At 41.4% G+C, this 13,565-nt stretch overlaps 1 protein-coding gene across 1 annotated transcript in view; it reads left to right on the top strand.

Annotated features, from left to right (window-relative positions):
* The window catches only part of zc3h3 (zinc finger CCCH-type containing 3), a 55,706-nt gene that overhangs the window by 28,237 nt on the left and 13,904 nt on the right, over positions 1-13,565 (top strand). The window contains exons 4-5 of the mRNA XM_035653551.1: positions 987-1,140; positions 10,404-10,576. Coding sequence (XP_035509444.1) covers positions 987-1,140; positions 10,404-10,576 — 327 coding nt within the window. The remainder of the gene's footprint in view (positions 1-986; positions 1,141-10,403; positions 10,577-13,565) is intronic.

Genomic DNA, 13,565 nt, shown 5'->3' with positions numbered 1-13,565 from the left:
TGGAGATACTCGGCACCGGCTGATGCCTGCGCTCACCAGGCCGATAAACAAAAAATGTCTGCAGGCAGCCTCGGCAGTATGGCTGCTCTGGAGCGATGTTAGCGCTCCCCTTCGTGATTTTTTTGGAAGGTGGTATAAGAGTTGGTTTCAAGCCCTGTACTGTAACTCTCATACATCCTGCTGTAAACATATGCCTGAACTTACATCCAAACACACACCTCCTACTATGGTAGTAGGAGGAGTGAGTTGGTTGTAACATGTACATGAAAAATAAAAATAATTATAATTAATAATAAATTTTTAATGTATTTGGCATATACCAATAGATAACCGATCAATTACTGCAGGAACACGAGATTAGAACTTGGATTCACAATGTACCTACAGGGCTCCTGGCCCATGTAGTCTCTGATCTTAGTAAACTGATGTAAACAGGGACTTAGACAACCCACAATGCAAATGCTATTCTGCGTGCGAGTACGTCAGCCAGCATAGGCCATCATAAAACAACATGATGGATACACAGCCAAATAAATAAATAAATAAATAAAAACACTTAGTCCTCTTTTTTTTTTTTTCTATTCCGATCTCTCTACTCTTACGCCTCTTCTCTGATGGATCTGTAAAATGATATAACGAATGAGACTTAAAGTGAGAAGGAGGGAGGGAGACCAGGCAGGAGGGATGAAGGCAGCGAGGAAAGAGACAGAGGATATGATTTATTAGGCTCATAAAAATTCTGCCTTTGTTATTCCCTCTCATTTTTATATGTGAAGCTTATTAAAGAGCACACCTGCCAGAGTCCTCAGACAAACTTGTGTGTGCGTCTGTGTGTGTGTATGTGCAGTTTTGTGCTTTCAGAATGATGAGTATATGTGCGTTTGTTCACTTACCGACTGGATGTTTAACTACTGCGTCTGTTTGTGTGCGTGATCAGATTTTCATTGCAGACTTTCATACTGATCTGTCATCCTTGCTGTCCTCAGGTCCCGCCTTCTTCTCCCACCGTAGCCCCTCCTCTTCTCAGCGAGTTTTCAGGTCGCCCTACAACTTGGTGACCCGCCCGGGCTCCGGCACCACACACCCACTCCACTACAACCCTGCTCTCTCTTGGAGGGCCAAGAGAATCCAGACTGCCAGGTAATCCGCGTTAACAAAGACAAATATACACACACACACACCTCCTGCAGGTCTGGGTTTAATGTGTTTCAGTGGCCAGTATCCTCCAGCGCAGAGCAGCGCCCTGTCTTTTATGTCACCGTCATGTGAAGCATGAGTGGAAGAGGTCGGAAATTTATGGTGCTCATTTTTACACAGTAGATAACCCAGAGAATAAACCATTTACATCACTGTGCTCCTCCCATTAATTTACTGTACACCAGCAGGGAAAGCGTCTCACCCAGGACAGATGCAGAGAGAGAGGAAGGGTGAGTGGGTCTGGTTCTCAATGCCGTTACAACTCCCATCCCTTCTTTGTCCCCTCGTTCTTTTATCATTCTCACATGAGGTTTAATCCACCAGTGAGTCTTGACCTCACAGTGAGTAAAGTATCTGCATAGGGCTGCAACTAATGATTGATTTCATTTTTGGTTAAAATTCTTATCTCTAAATTGTTTGACAAATTTAGGCTATAAATTGTACAAATTCAGTAGGACAATCTTCAGATTGCTTATTTGACTGACAAATAGTTGAAAATCCAACTACATTCACCTTACAATGATACAAATGAGAAAAAACACAATATACATATATAATATATATACAATATCAAAACCGCAATATGGCCCAGTGCAATATCTAAATCACAATGTTTTGATAAAGGTCAAATGTGTGACAAACAGCATTATAATGAAGAACTGTAGCTCTGAGGGAGCTTCTCTGGCCTTCACATCTTGTTCTCCAGATGTAAGAAAATAATGGCAACGTGACTTTTTGACCATATATTTAGGCCTATAACACACAGAGCTGAGAAGATCTTTTTTGTGTGATATGAGTGGTTGTGGTGGTGAGGTCATCTCTGAGGGTAGAGAGTTAATTAATGTTTATGAGGAGGTCATTATTGGGTGACAGACATTAACTTAATGGCTTATTCATGGCTTTATCACTACGGAAAAGACACACCACAATCATGTTTATTAACCAGGTGGTGTTGAGCTTTTTTCCCGGCAGTGGTCGCGTACTGTGATTGTGAAAGCTCTGAACAGGTTGTTGTGGTTGGTTTTGACGATCTGTTAATGTGTAGAGAATTAACAGGATGCTCTTCCTAGCTGAGGTATGACTAGACTCTCTCACACGCACACATACACACCAAACCACATGTGGTTCAAAGTGCCATGAGGGTACCTACGTCTATTCTAGGAGTCGTTCTGTTCTGTTCACAAAAGAGATACGTATGGTTGCAACTAATGACTCATTCCACTGTCACTAAATCTGTTAAAAATAGTTTTTGATTAATTGTTTGGTTTATAAACTGTCCGAAAATTGCACATTTTTTAATTTTTTTTTTATAGAATTCTTCATCTCAAGGACATATTAGCTTTTTTTTGTTCAACCAACAGCCCACAACCCAAAGATCTTCAATTTATAATAGAAAATCTTCATATTTGAGAAGGAATCAGTGAAGATTTGATGTTCGAGGTTGGACAAATGAAAAGTATTCTAAAAATTCTGATATTAAATTTAAATACTGGAAAATCTTACATGGGAATTATTGGAAATCGTTCATTTATCATCGTCATCAAAGTGTCAGTTAATCGCCAAAAAGGAGAAATGTTTTGTTTCTAACCTTGGTGGGGTGTCTGGCCAGCTTATGATCACAGGTTTGGAGATCTCCACCTCCGAAAGCGTGTGTTGATACCTCAGTAAAATGATGGTAAATTCTGTTTTGTTTGTTGTAGGATTTAGTGGCATGTAGCAGTGTAGTTGCTCATTGTGTGTAAGGCCCTCTCTACAGCCAGTGTTTGGTTTGTCCGCTCTTGGCTACTGTAGAAATAGGTCGGTTCAACATGGACCCTCTTTCTCTGTAGATAAAAATATCTCATTCTAAGGTAACAAAAATGATTCTTATGTATTTAGGGGATTTTTAGGTGACTAATGAAAACATACTTATGAATATTATATTCCATTTCTCAATGTTACACACCAGAAATTACAAATTAAAACTTGAGAAACTCTTCACAAGTCCCTTGTTTGTGTCAAAATTCACAGACCTCACTTCCTTTGGTAGAAAGTAGTTCCAGTAGAGATTGTTTACAGTGAGGACTGTGGAATATCCAGAGTGAAAAATACTTTTAACTTTTCAAATACAAAAACTGCATACTCTCACACTCTCTTGTCTTGTTTGGTCAGTGATTTTCATCAAGGCGAGTTAGCTTAACTGCCACTTTTGTTTCATATTGCGTTTAGTGCACTTGGACTGCATGGTTTGGCACACTAAGAGCCTTCACTATGTATAGAATGAATGAATGATGATAATAAACTCCTAATGAAATCGTGACACTCAAAAAAAATCAAAAGTCAATGAAATTACAGGATTCCCAAAGATTCCCAGCCCTCTCATGAGCACCACAAACAAAACTCCCAAAATATCTGAGGCAGATATTACAAAACCTGAGCATCTTTTTTGTCATGTGGGTGACCTTTAGGTTGTCTTTTGGTTGAGTATTTTTGGGTAGCCCTTTATAATTAAAGCTTTTTTGTGCTTATGTGCGTTTGTGTGTGTTGATGATGGGGGGTTCATTTGTGTAATCCAGATTTGGTGAGACAGAGCAGCCTGGACTGTGGCTGGACTCGGCTTCTGGTGACTTATTACTATTCATTTAGCTGCTGCAGTAAATATTGATTCATCAAGGGATTTTCAATTTGAGCACCGTGACATCTTGTGAAATATCACCAAGTGTGTAGAAGTGAGGAAAGAGATAGGGAGGGAGGGGGACAGGTCAGGTCCCCAAGGATAGTGGATTACCCCCCTCACCCACCCATGCAGTCCTTTCTCATGCTTATCTATCTGTTTAACTCCAAAGACCCTCCACTTTTATCAGTTTGAGGCTATTGAGTGGAGCATGAGCTCATATTCTTCGCTCTTAACTACTGAGTGCTGCTCTTCATCTTTGGCCTATCAGACCCACTGATCCCTGTCCTCATATGTCCTCTGCTCTTATCTCTGGTGCCTGCTCATAGCTGAATCCCTCACTCAGAGCCATGCATCTAAAAACAAACCCTAGACCCAGCCTTGCTTAGTGTTCAGAGGTCTCCAACGTCTTCAATCTAGATAACCTGCGTGCATTCTACGCGACATTGTTAAATATATAAAGTAGATCTCTAGAGTAAAAAATCAAGCTGTTCTTTTAAAATGGTCCTTATAACCCGGCTAACAGATACAATAACATAACCGTCACAATATCAAAAACAACTCAGATGCTCTGGAGGGTATTTTTATGCTCTAATTTCTTTATTCAGTCAACTTTTATTTAGACAGAGTGGTCATCTCATACCAAAACAATTGGACAAAAAAACTCACCAAAACCTTCTTTGTTAGTCTTTCCACAGTCTTTTCAACAATCAGCAAAGCTGGTTTGGCCAAAATTAACCCTTAATTCACTGAGTTAGTTGTACAAATATTTATGAAAAGGGCTGCCATGGACACAACTTTAGGCTAACGTCCATCCTTCAGGACAAATCTGACCATCAAAATCCACTACAAGTGCTTGCTTTTTTCCACTGACAGGCTCAGATTGTTATTCTGTGTCTGACATTATGGAAAGGATCCCTACAGAGATAGAGATTGGTTTCAACAGAAACAGCTGTAATATAGTTATCACTTGACAGAAGACTCCAAAAACAATGATTTTACTTCGCAGATCATTGTAACATCGTAACTTCATTCAAAATGAACAGAAGCAAAATAAAACTCACCAAAATCGTCTTTTTTATTGTTGCAACAATCACCAACTCTACTCAGCAGACCGGCTATATAAACAAACCACAGAGAGGCTGCGTTAGCAACACAGTCACTCTGTCAGGACACTAGTTCTCCACTTTATCTTTACGTACCAAATAATTGTTATTATCACAAAATGGCAATGGTATGCAAGATTACATTTAAAAATGGTAACTGATGTCTAACCATGAACTGTTATGCTTTACATCAGTGGAAATTATTGTACATTTAAAACCTTAAGCACTATTTTTACATAATTCATTTGGATAATTTGGGCAAAAGATGTAAAACGAGAAGTGAGAAGACAAAAATGTTCTAATACTGTAATATACTTCCAGCTCTAAGCAGAGATAATACTTATTTAACACCTGAGTATGAACATGAAAAAGATTTAGAACACATATTTTTGAGGCATTCTTGAGATCTTGACATGCTGTTCATTAGCATCTGTCGAGAACAGTTTTTACTAGGAGATGAACTTCATTAAGTTCTAATCCAAATCTTTGTAAATCCTCAAACAGCAAACAGAACACACATTCTTTATTTTGAGATTTACACCAGCCTGTTGTCAGTATCTGTCTGATTAGATTATTTGTATCACACCTTTGGACACAATCAAGGCAAATCAAACTGCTGTATATAAGAAAATGTGCCATCTAAAAACAAATTAATTAAAACATTAACTAGGAAAACAAAATGTACATTTTCACACCACACTCACAAACTTCACTGCCTAAACCCTCTCAACTGGCTAGTCTCAGACCTTTCCTTCTCCCAGGCCCACAGGAAGAGAGGTCCTCCCTACCCCTACCCAGCATGCCGTGCTCTTACCTGTTTTCAGCCATAACGAGCATGGCGGGTGATTTAGTGCTGGGCGGCAGTTTGAAGGGGCGGGGGATATCGGCTGCAGTATTTCAACCCCCGCCACCAGAAAATAGATATAATCTCAACATTAACTCCATTAATAGTAGCAGGAGTTGAATTAAGAAAGCCGTAAAGCATGCACATGGGGGGATAAATTACGGCCCAACCCTCCCTTCATCGCTCTCACAGCCCCTTATTTTTCTCTCCACTGTCCCTTTAATTTCCTATATCCATGTGTTTGCTATGTTGCTGTTCTTTCTTTCTGTTTTCTCTCTTTTCTATTTAATAAGATATATTTTGTCACATCTGTCTGGTTGAATTCATCCTATTCTCATGCTAATTTATTTAGCTTCTACTTGCATCTATCTTTTTCACTCTTAATTCTGACATGAATATTAAAGCACCCAACACTGCGGGACCCTCCACCCCCAAATAAGTATACTATTTTTCAAAGTATACATCTGCACACATGTAGACACACACACACACACACACGCTCGGTCCAGGCGCTCATCTTCTTTAGTGCTTCAGTATCGATCAGTACAGGATGTAAGAGACTGGGCAATAAAGTGAAGCAGCGTTCCCTCTTCTTCACTTCTCTCCTCCTTTTCCCGCATTCTCTCCCCCATTCATTGCCTTTTATACCCCAATTCATTCATTTACTCATTACTTATCACATTAGTCATCTACCAGTCACCTCCAGTCGTGTGTTATGATCCTCTTCTGCTGCTGTTCACACTCGTATTCTACACAAATACTCTGGTTTGCTGCTTAGTGTTATTTTCTACCCTAAAAGAGGATTTTGTTCATTACAGTCAGCTCCCTTTAAGTTGGATTTGATGGGGTCGTGATGCGTAATGACACTGCTTTGGTTTCCTTTAAGTGCCTAAAGAAGAGCAGCAGTCCTTACTGTTGGAATTAGCCAGATGACTGTTTTTGCTGTGCTCTGTTTCAAGGGTAACTGTTTCCCAATATGAGCTTACTAATGCTTGGGTTGCAGACAAATAGACAAGGGCAGCATTATTCTGAGCAGTCGCGCGACCCTCCAAATTCTTCCCTGTCACTAAAACAAAAGTCGGATCATTCATCAACAGCGCTGGTAGTGCTGAATCGCGCTCTCCTTTATCTGTGCATCGCATGGTCGGAGCAGTGCACGTACACACACCTGCCTGTACACACACACACACACATGTACATGCATACGCGTGCAGACTGGCCACAGGGGAGTTTCTGCATGCCCTTGCCCCCTCCTTCAATTCTTCCTTTTCTCGACATATTTCTTCCTTTGTTTTTGGGGAGTTAATGTTCTTTTACTGCGACCTCCAGTCATTGTCTTTTTGTTTTACAACACAACTAAATGAATATAAAGTACTGAAACAAGGCTGAAACAGTGAGTTAATTGAAATTCGACTGACAAATTTAACTGACTTGATTTATGGTTTAAGTTGTTTATCAAGCAAAAATTCTCTATTTCCAGCTACCTGAATGTGAGGATTATTATCTGTTCTCTTTTTTCGTGTCATCGTAATTTGAATGTATTTGGGTATTTGACTTTTGGTTGGACAAAATAAGACATTTGAAGTCTGTACATAATTCAGTATAACTTTTTCCCACTGATTAATTGATAATTAACACACACATACAATCCATTACTAAAGCCACACTAGGTAAAATGTTTTCTTTTTATTGTTACTTTTCTGCTCATTCTTCAAAAAAAAAAAAATAAAGATTTAGCAAATATAGAAAGACATTTTTTGTGGCTCTGTACTCCAAACTTTGAGTGCTGACATTGAGTTGTTATTTGAAGATGTTAACATTCATATTGAGTGACTGTATATAATGTCATTACCCTACTGCACTTTTCACTAATACTAGACTGTACACCCACTGTTTACATTGTATGTTCTATATGGGTGGTTACTCCCTCAAACACGTTGACTTCATAAATATTGTTTTATTTCGGTTTCTCTGAAATACAGAGCCATACCTCATGGTGAGCGAAGAGCAATTATCTGAGGGCTTTAGAAGTGGGTTTTGCTCTGATTTTGTAGATCAAAAACAATATGCGTTCTGAGACTGAAGAGTAAATGTGTCTGAAAACCAGAACAAAGAGCTAAAAATGGATTTTTGCATTACGTGTTGTCGTTTTATCCATAGTAATAGAAAATATGAATTAGTGCAGCTTGTGTGGATGTGTCCTTCAGGCCCTGTAGCAGAAAGGAAGGCAGTACTGTATGATATCTGTGCAATGTTCCACACAAAGGGTCTCCCCCTGAAACAACGTGGTTGTCCAGCAGGGGAGGATTTGTGCATTAGATGGACCTGGAGGGTGTCTGATAACAAATATATCTCTGAAGGTCAAGGGCATCGCTGGGAACGGGCCAAGGAGAGTCTGGAGACAGAGAGAGAGAACCTACTCCTTTTTAAATGATGTAATCAGTTGTTTGATGGTTTGATTCTTATGTTGCTTACACTATTTGCTTCTGTTCTTCCTTCCTCTCATTACAGGCAGTTTACCTTATTGCAAAGGAAATCTGCTCCTGCAGAGGCTGTTTACATTAATGGTGTTTGGCCTGAGGGTGAAAAAGGACGTATGTACAGTCACACAGAAGAGAACTTTATTTCTTCACTAATGAGGCTCACAGCACATAACAGATTTTGTTCATGGTTGTAATAAAATCTTTTTCTACATGTCAACAGTGCTTTGAAGCTGGCAGCTTAGTCTGAATCTATTTTCAGTTCTGTTAAAGATTTGTGAACACCCTTTCTGAACTTAGGTGGTCTAAAGCAATCCATACCCCAAACAGTAAGAACATTGTCACCCTGACATAGTTAATTGCATTCTTGCTGCATTTGCAAGAAAGCAGTAGAGATGAAATACCTCACTGATGTATGAGCAGAGAGTAACATTGCTTAGCGTAGAGGTTGGAACATGCTTTTTTTTCTGTCTGCTCATTAGTGAACATGAATGTTTGTTGTGACATGACTGTTGTCTTTTATCCAACATGAAATTGGATCAACCAATTGGCCTGTTTGTTGTCAGGGCTGCACAACACGTAGTTGATTGACATTTGGGAGGTGTTTTGGTCGGCTCTTCTGAAAGCCTCTGTGACCCACAGTTACATATAAAACTCCAAGATGTTCACATTTACCTCCGCAGAGGCATAATTCATGGCAACAATAATGAAAAACTGCATTTTGATGAGGAAAACATTTTCTAAACATACTACAAATTAAAACAGTAGTAAACACTAATGTGTGAGCCTTTCAGCTGGACAATCACTCTGAGGTTCGGACACATACATATGATCCCAGTGAGAAAACATCCTAACAGACTGGGTGTTACACCCCCCGGTCACCCCCCTGGCTGCAGCCCTGTGTCAGGGTTAACTGCCGTCTGTGTTAACTGTTCATGTCATATCCCCATTAACCTCCATTGTGGCTCCCCAGGCCGCCCGGTCCTTGTTTAAGCCTCCCTGGGTGGCAGTCAGCACTCCAACATTAGCCTCCATTACAGCTCCCCTGGCTGCAGTTGCCCTGTGTAGGGCAGCCACTGATCTTGTATCAGTGAAACTGAGTGTCTGTGCTGCTGAGTTATGGCACGCAGTCAGGTAGACCGTGTACATGAACGCCGCTGATGGCTGATATTTGCTCAGTTTTTTTCTTATTTGCAGCAGTGCAGCAGCTCTCCGCCTGCTGCAGCGTGTTAAGCGTCCGTGTCAGTTGTTTTGTGCGCGCCGAGCATTCGGGGTAACCCTCTCTTTTCTCTGTAATGGGAGGCATGAACTCTCGCTCTAAACCCATTTCCAGCCCATCTGAAATACGGCAGCAAATTACCTCCAGCGGCACCCTGCACACCAGCCCCAATCCGCCCCAAATAGAAGTGACAGGACAGCGCAATTTATCGCCATAACCCCTGCACCACCCCACCACCACCCAGCAGCCCCATACACACACGTACAGCCGCCGCACACATACTCAAGCCTACTGAGTGACTTCTGAATGGTGAGCATGTGTGTGCAGAGGCCTGTGATTGTGTGTACTGTACATACTGTAGCAGAAGTGTGTTGTGATATCGTATGTGTGTGTGTGTGTGTGTGTGTGGTCTCTACGCTCCAGTGTAGGGGCCAACCTCGCTGCCCTGGCCCCCTGCCCTGCCTATTATCTCATTGATTTCCTCCTCTCCTCTTTTCAATTCTCTCCATTTCCACACTGCCGTCCTTTCCATTAGAGGAGCAATTTAACAGAGTGCTGTGACATGGGAGGGAGAGAGAGGGGGAGGGAGGGAAGGAGAGAGGAAGGAGGGGAGACTAGAGGATGGGAAACATAAAGTGAGGAGGGGAGATATAGTGGAAGAGCTTGAGGGAAGATAGGCAAAAGAGGGGTGTAACTGAGGGAGGGTTGAGCAGATAATATCATTCCAGCTCAGATCGACGGAGAATTTCACACAGTTTGTAAACTGAGCTGAACAGATAATTATCATCATTTAAAGTTGTAATAAAACTGAATTATCCTGTCAGAAATATATAACCTTAAGTTCAAAATCCCTTATTTCATCTGTTTGTCTCTGTTTGTCTTTTTCTGTCCTTCTTCCTCTCAGGAGTTTCCTTCAGAGCCGCCTGCGATCTCCCCACGACAGACACCCGTCATCCTCTCAGCACTGGAGAAGAAGCAAGCATGAAGGCATGTGCTGGATTCGTGGCTCCCTGTACCGGGTGTCAGCCAATAAGCTGTCCCGCACCGTGGGGTCCAACATGTCGATCAACCGAACAGGTACCGTCATTGTAATGTAAAACACAACACTCTGTCCGGATTTTGTGCAATCGCACGGGTGACTTGTGGCACTTTTACAGGACTGTGGTTATTCACAGCTAAGGCGTGGAAATCCTAAAACTTATTAAGAGAAAACACACCTGATGAGTTTGCACATCCAAGGTTCTATGAAGCTCATGGTCTGTGTTTGCTCTGAAATGTAGAGAAAGGCTGATCTGTATTATGATATAATATTTAGTATTATGTGGTAGACTGCTGCATGTTGTGACCACAGTATGAGTGGGCGCACCATCAGCTGTGGTTAGCTCAGGTGCAACCTCTGTATCATTGGAGCTAGGTTTACACGCTAACGTTAGAGCTACAGAATCACTTCAGAAATGTTCTCATCTCTCCTGCTGTCAGATAATTCATAAATAGTAGTAGAGTCTTTTATCAAATGCAAAAAAAGGAAAATCAAGAAGGTTAGTTTTTGTTTTTGTTTTTAAACTTTTCAGATAAAATTTTATCTGGCAATATATGTGAATTCAACTTAAATTATTATTGTAGTAAAAGCACATGTTTTTGGGTGGTTTGTAAGTTTGTTCATCCAAGATTTTGGCTGGGAAGAAGTTTTTTTGGATACTATTGCCAGTTAGGCCCCCAAAAAGTCAATAAGTCCCCCAAGTTGGTAAATGGTAAATGGACCTGTACTTGTATAGCGCCTTTGTAGTCTTCCGGCCACTCAAAGCGCAAAAGTCCATCGAACAGAAACTAACTCATACATACACATTCACACACCAATGCTGTGCATCGGGAGCAATTTGGGGTTCAGCATCTTGCTCAAGGATACTCGCCCACGGGCAAGCGAAAGGAGCCCCAGGGGATCGAACAACCAAACCTTCCCGATGGGGGCCGGACGACCCGCTCTGCCTCTGAGCCACAGCCGCAAAGTTGTTTCGCATTGTTTTTCGAATCACTGCACTTTTGTTCATTGTACACAGACAAACAGCATGACAGAGTGTAATCTTTACAAACCAAGACTCAAAATGACCCCAAACCACAATGTGATTAAAATGGAGTGATAGTTAATGGAGGGCAGCGTGACCACACATAACAGGGCAGGGGCTACTTTGATGCTCTCTGCTCCAGTGAAGTCAGCTAAACCTCTTTTGAATCAGCTGGTGGTACAACCTCCTCTACTGCCGTCATCTGTGATTGATTCTTAGGCCAACAACGCTGTCAGCAGCCCGGCAGGAGAGACGCTCCGTGGTGTGCTAAGATTATTATATTATTTATAGCTGAACTATGAGCAGGACGCACACTTTTACTTTCTCTGACTGTGGGGAAATCTGGTGTTTTACATTGCAGATGACAAAGGCATTAAAACGTGGGCTAAAACACAAGGAACTGCAGAAAGGGCTGATTTAAGAGTTTAGTGTGGTGCTGAACTGAGAGAAACAAATGGTCTGATCCTTGTATTGAATAGCCAAATACGATACGACTGACAAAATGTATCTTCTCATCCTCTTGATCATTTAATACTAACATTTCAAACTTAATAGTGTTCAATAGTCAGTGCTACGGGCAGATTTCAGCCTGTATCATGAGGTTTAATTCACAGCCCTATCCAGGACATGTATTGCGAGTACAGGGCAGTGAGTCTGTGTGCACCCCGAGGTGATAAAGAAGTGTTTATTCATGTTTGTGGCTGCAGCTCCGTCCACATGCTCTCTAATAGACTTACGGGAGCTGGCTGGATTTGCCATCTGAAATAATAAAGTTGTCATCTGTCAGAGCAGCGAGGGGGAGGGTCGGGAGAACTGGACGGTGCAGATTAAAGCCCGGATCTGCCTCTACCTCCTTCACACTTCTCCCTTATACACATTCTGTAGCACCTGCAGGTGAAATTGAAGAGCTCCATTCTGTTCCACTCGTGACCGGAATCCCAACACACACATTCCTGCCTCCCCCAGAAACGCGCCTCAGGTGTCTCCCCTGGAGGAGTTTCAGTCACACATCTTACCCCAGCAAGCTTCACATTTGTTCCTGGTCTGGAGCCACCGGCCTGTAATTCTGCTCTGCTTAAATCACTCCAGAGAGAAAACTTGATGAGAGCCTTAACAGCCAGAAAAGTTCCAAAATTAGAGGTCTGAATGAGATCAATTGCCATCTGTAACCTCAACCTCTTGCCTCCTTGTCTTCTTCTCCGCTCCTGTCATGGCGTCCAACAACTGCCCACATACACACACACACACACCTTTCCCTCCCATGTTTGTGCAGTGCATTGGGAACATAGTGTTTATGATGTTCTCAGACAGAGCTGGACGTCACGTTTGGCTTTGGCACCAATGTGTCAAACCACCGCAGTATAAATAACCGGGCACATATCAGGTTGTTATTGCATCTGGCTGAACAAACACACACTCAGACAGCTTCATTTCTGTCATATCTGACGTCAATAGTCATAATAGTATTTTCCAAAATTTATATTTTAAATTAGACTTGTGTAAACTAACAGCATCAGGACATGCAAGATACATACATTAGAAAATATGAATAAATGAAAATAAAGACAAAAACCGACCTCTGCTGTATCCGTGTCTTCATCGCCATGCAAAGCGAATTGCTTGTAATATTGTGGTAACATTTCACAACATAAGTCAGTTAGGAGGAGTTAATGTATTGTAGGAAATTGCTCCTGAACATTGTATCATATCATCACTGGTAATACAGGCAAAGGGTGACACATCTTAAAGTGAAAAACACGAACAGCTGCAGGTCAGTTGCTTGAATATACTTTACTTTATAGAGTTCACTTTATACTTCCATCTCCTCTGTACACACATTTGCGGTCTGCAGACGTGGTGTGTTCTAGTACTTGTGTTTTCATAGTAGAGCTGCAAGGAATAGTCGATTGATCGATTAACTGTTGTTTTGAGAAATTTTTCAGATTTCCTTCTTCTCTTCTTTGGGTTGTGGGCAGAACAAGACATTTGAGGGCGTTACCTTG

The sequence above is a fragment of the Morone saxatilis genome, unplaced genomic scaffold (assembly GCF_004916995.1).
Source record: "Morone saxatilis isolate NCDOM2014 unplaced genomic scaffold, NCSU_SB_2.0 Contig12, whole genome shotgun sequence".
NCBI lineage: Eukaryota > Metazoa > Chordata > Actinopteri > Moronidae > Morone > Morone saxatilis.
Note: the sequence above shows the minus strand (reverse complement) of the source record. Positions and strands in the feature narration are given on the sequence as shown.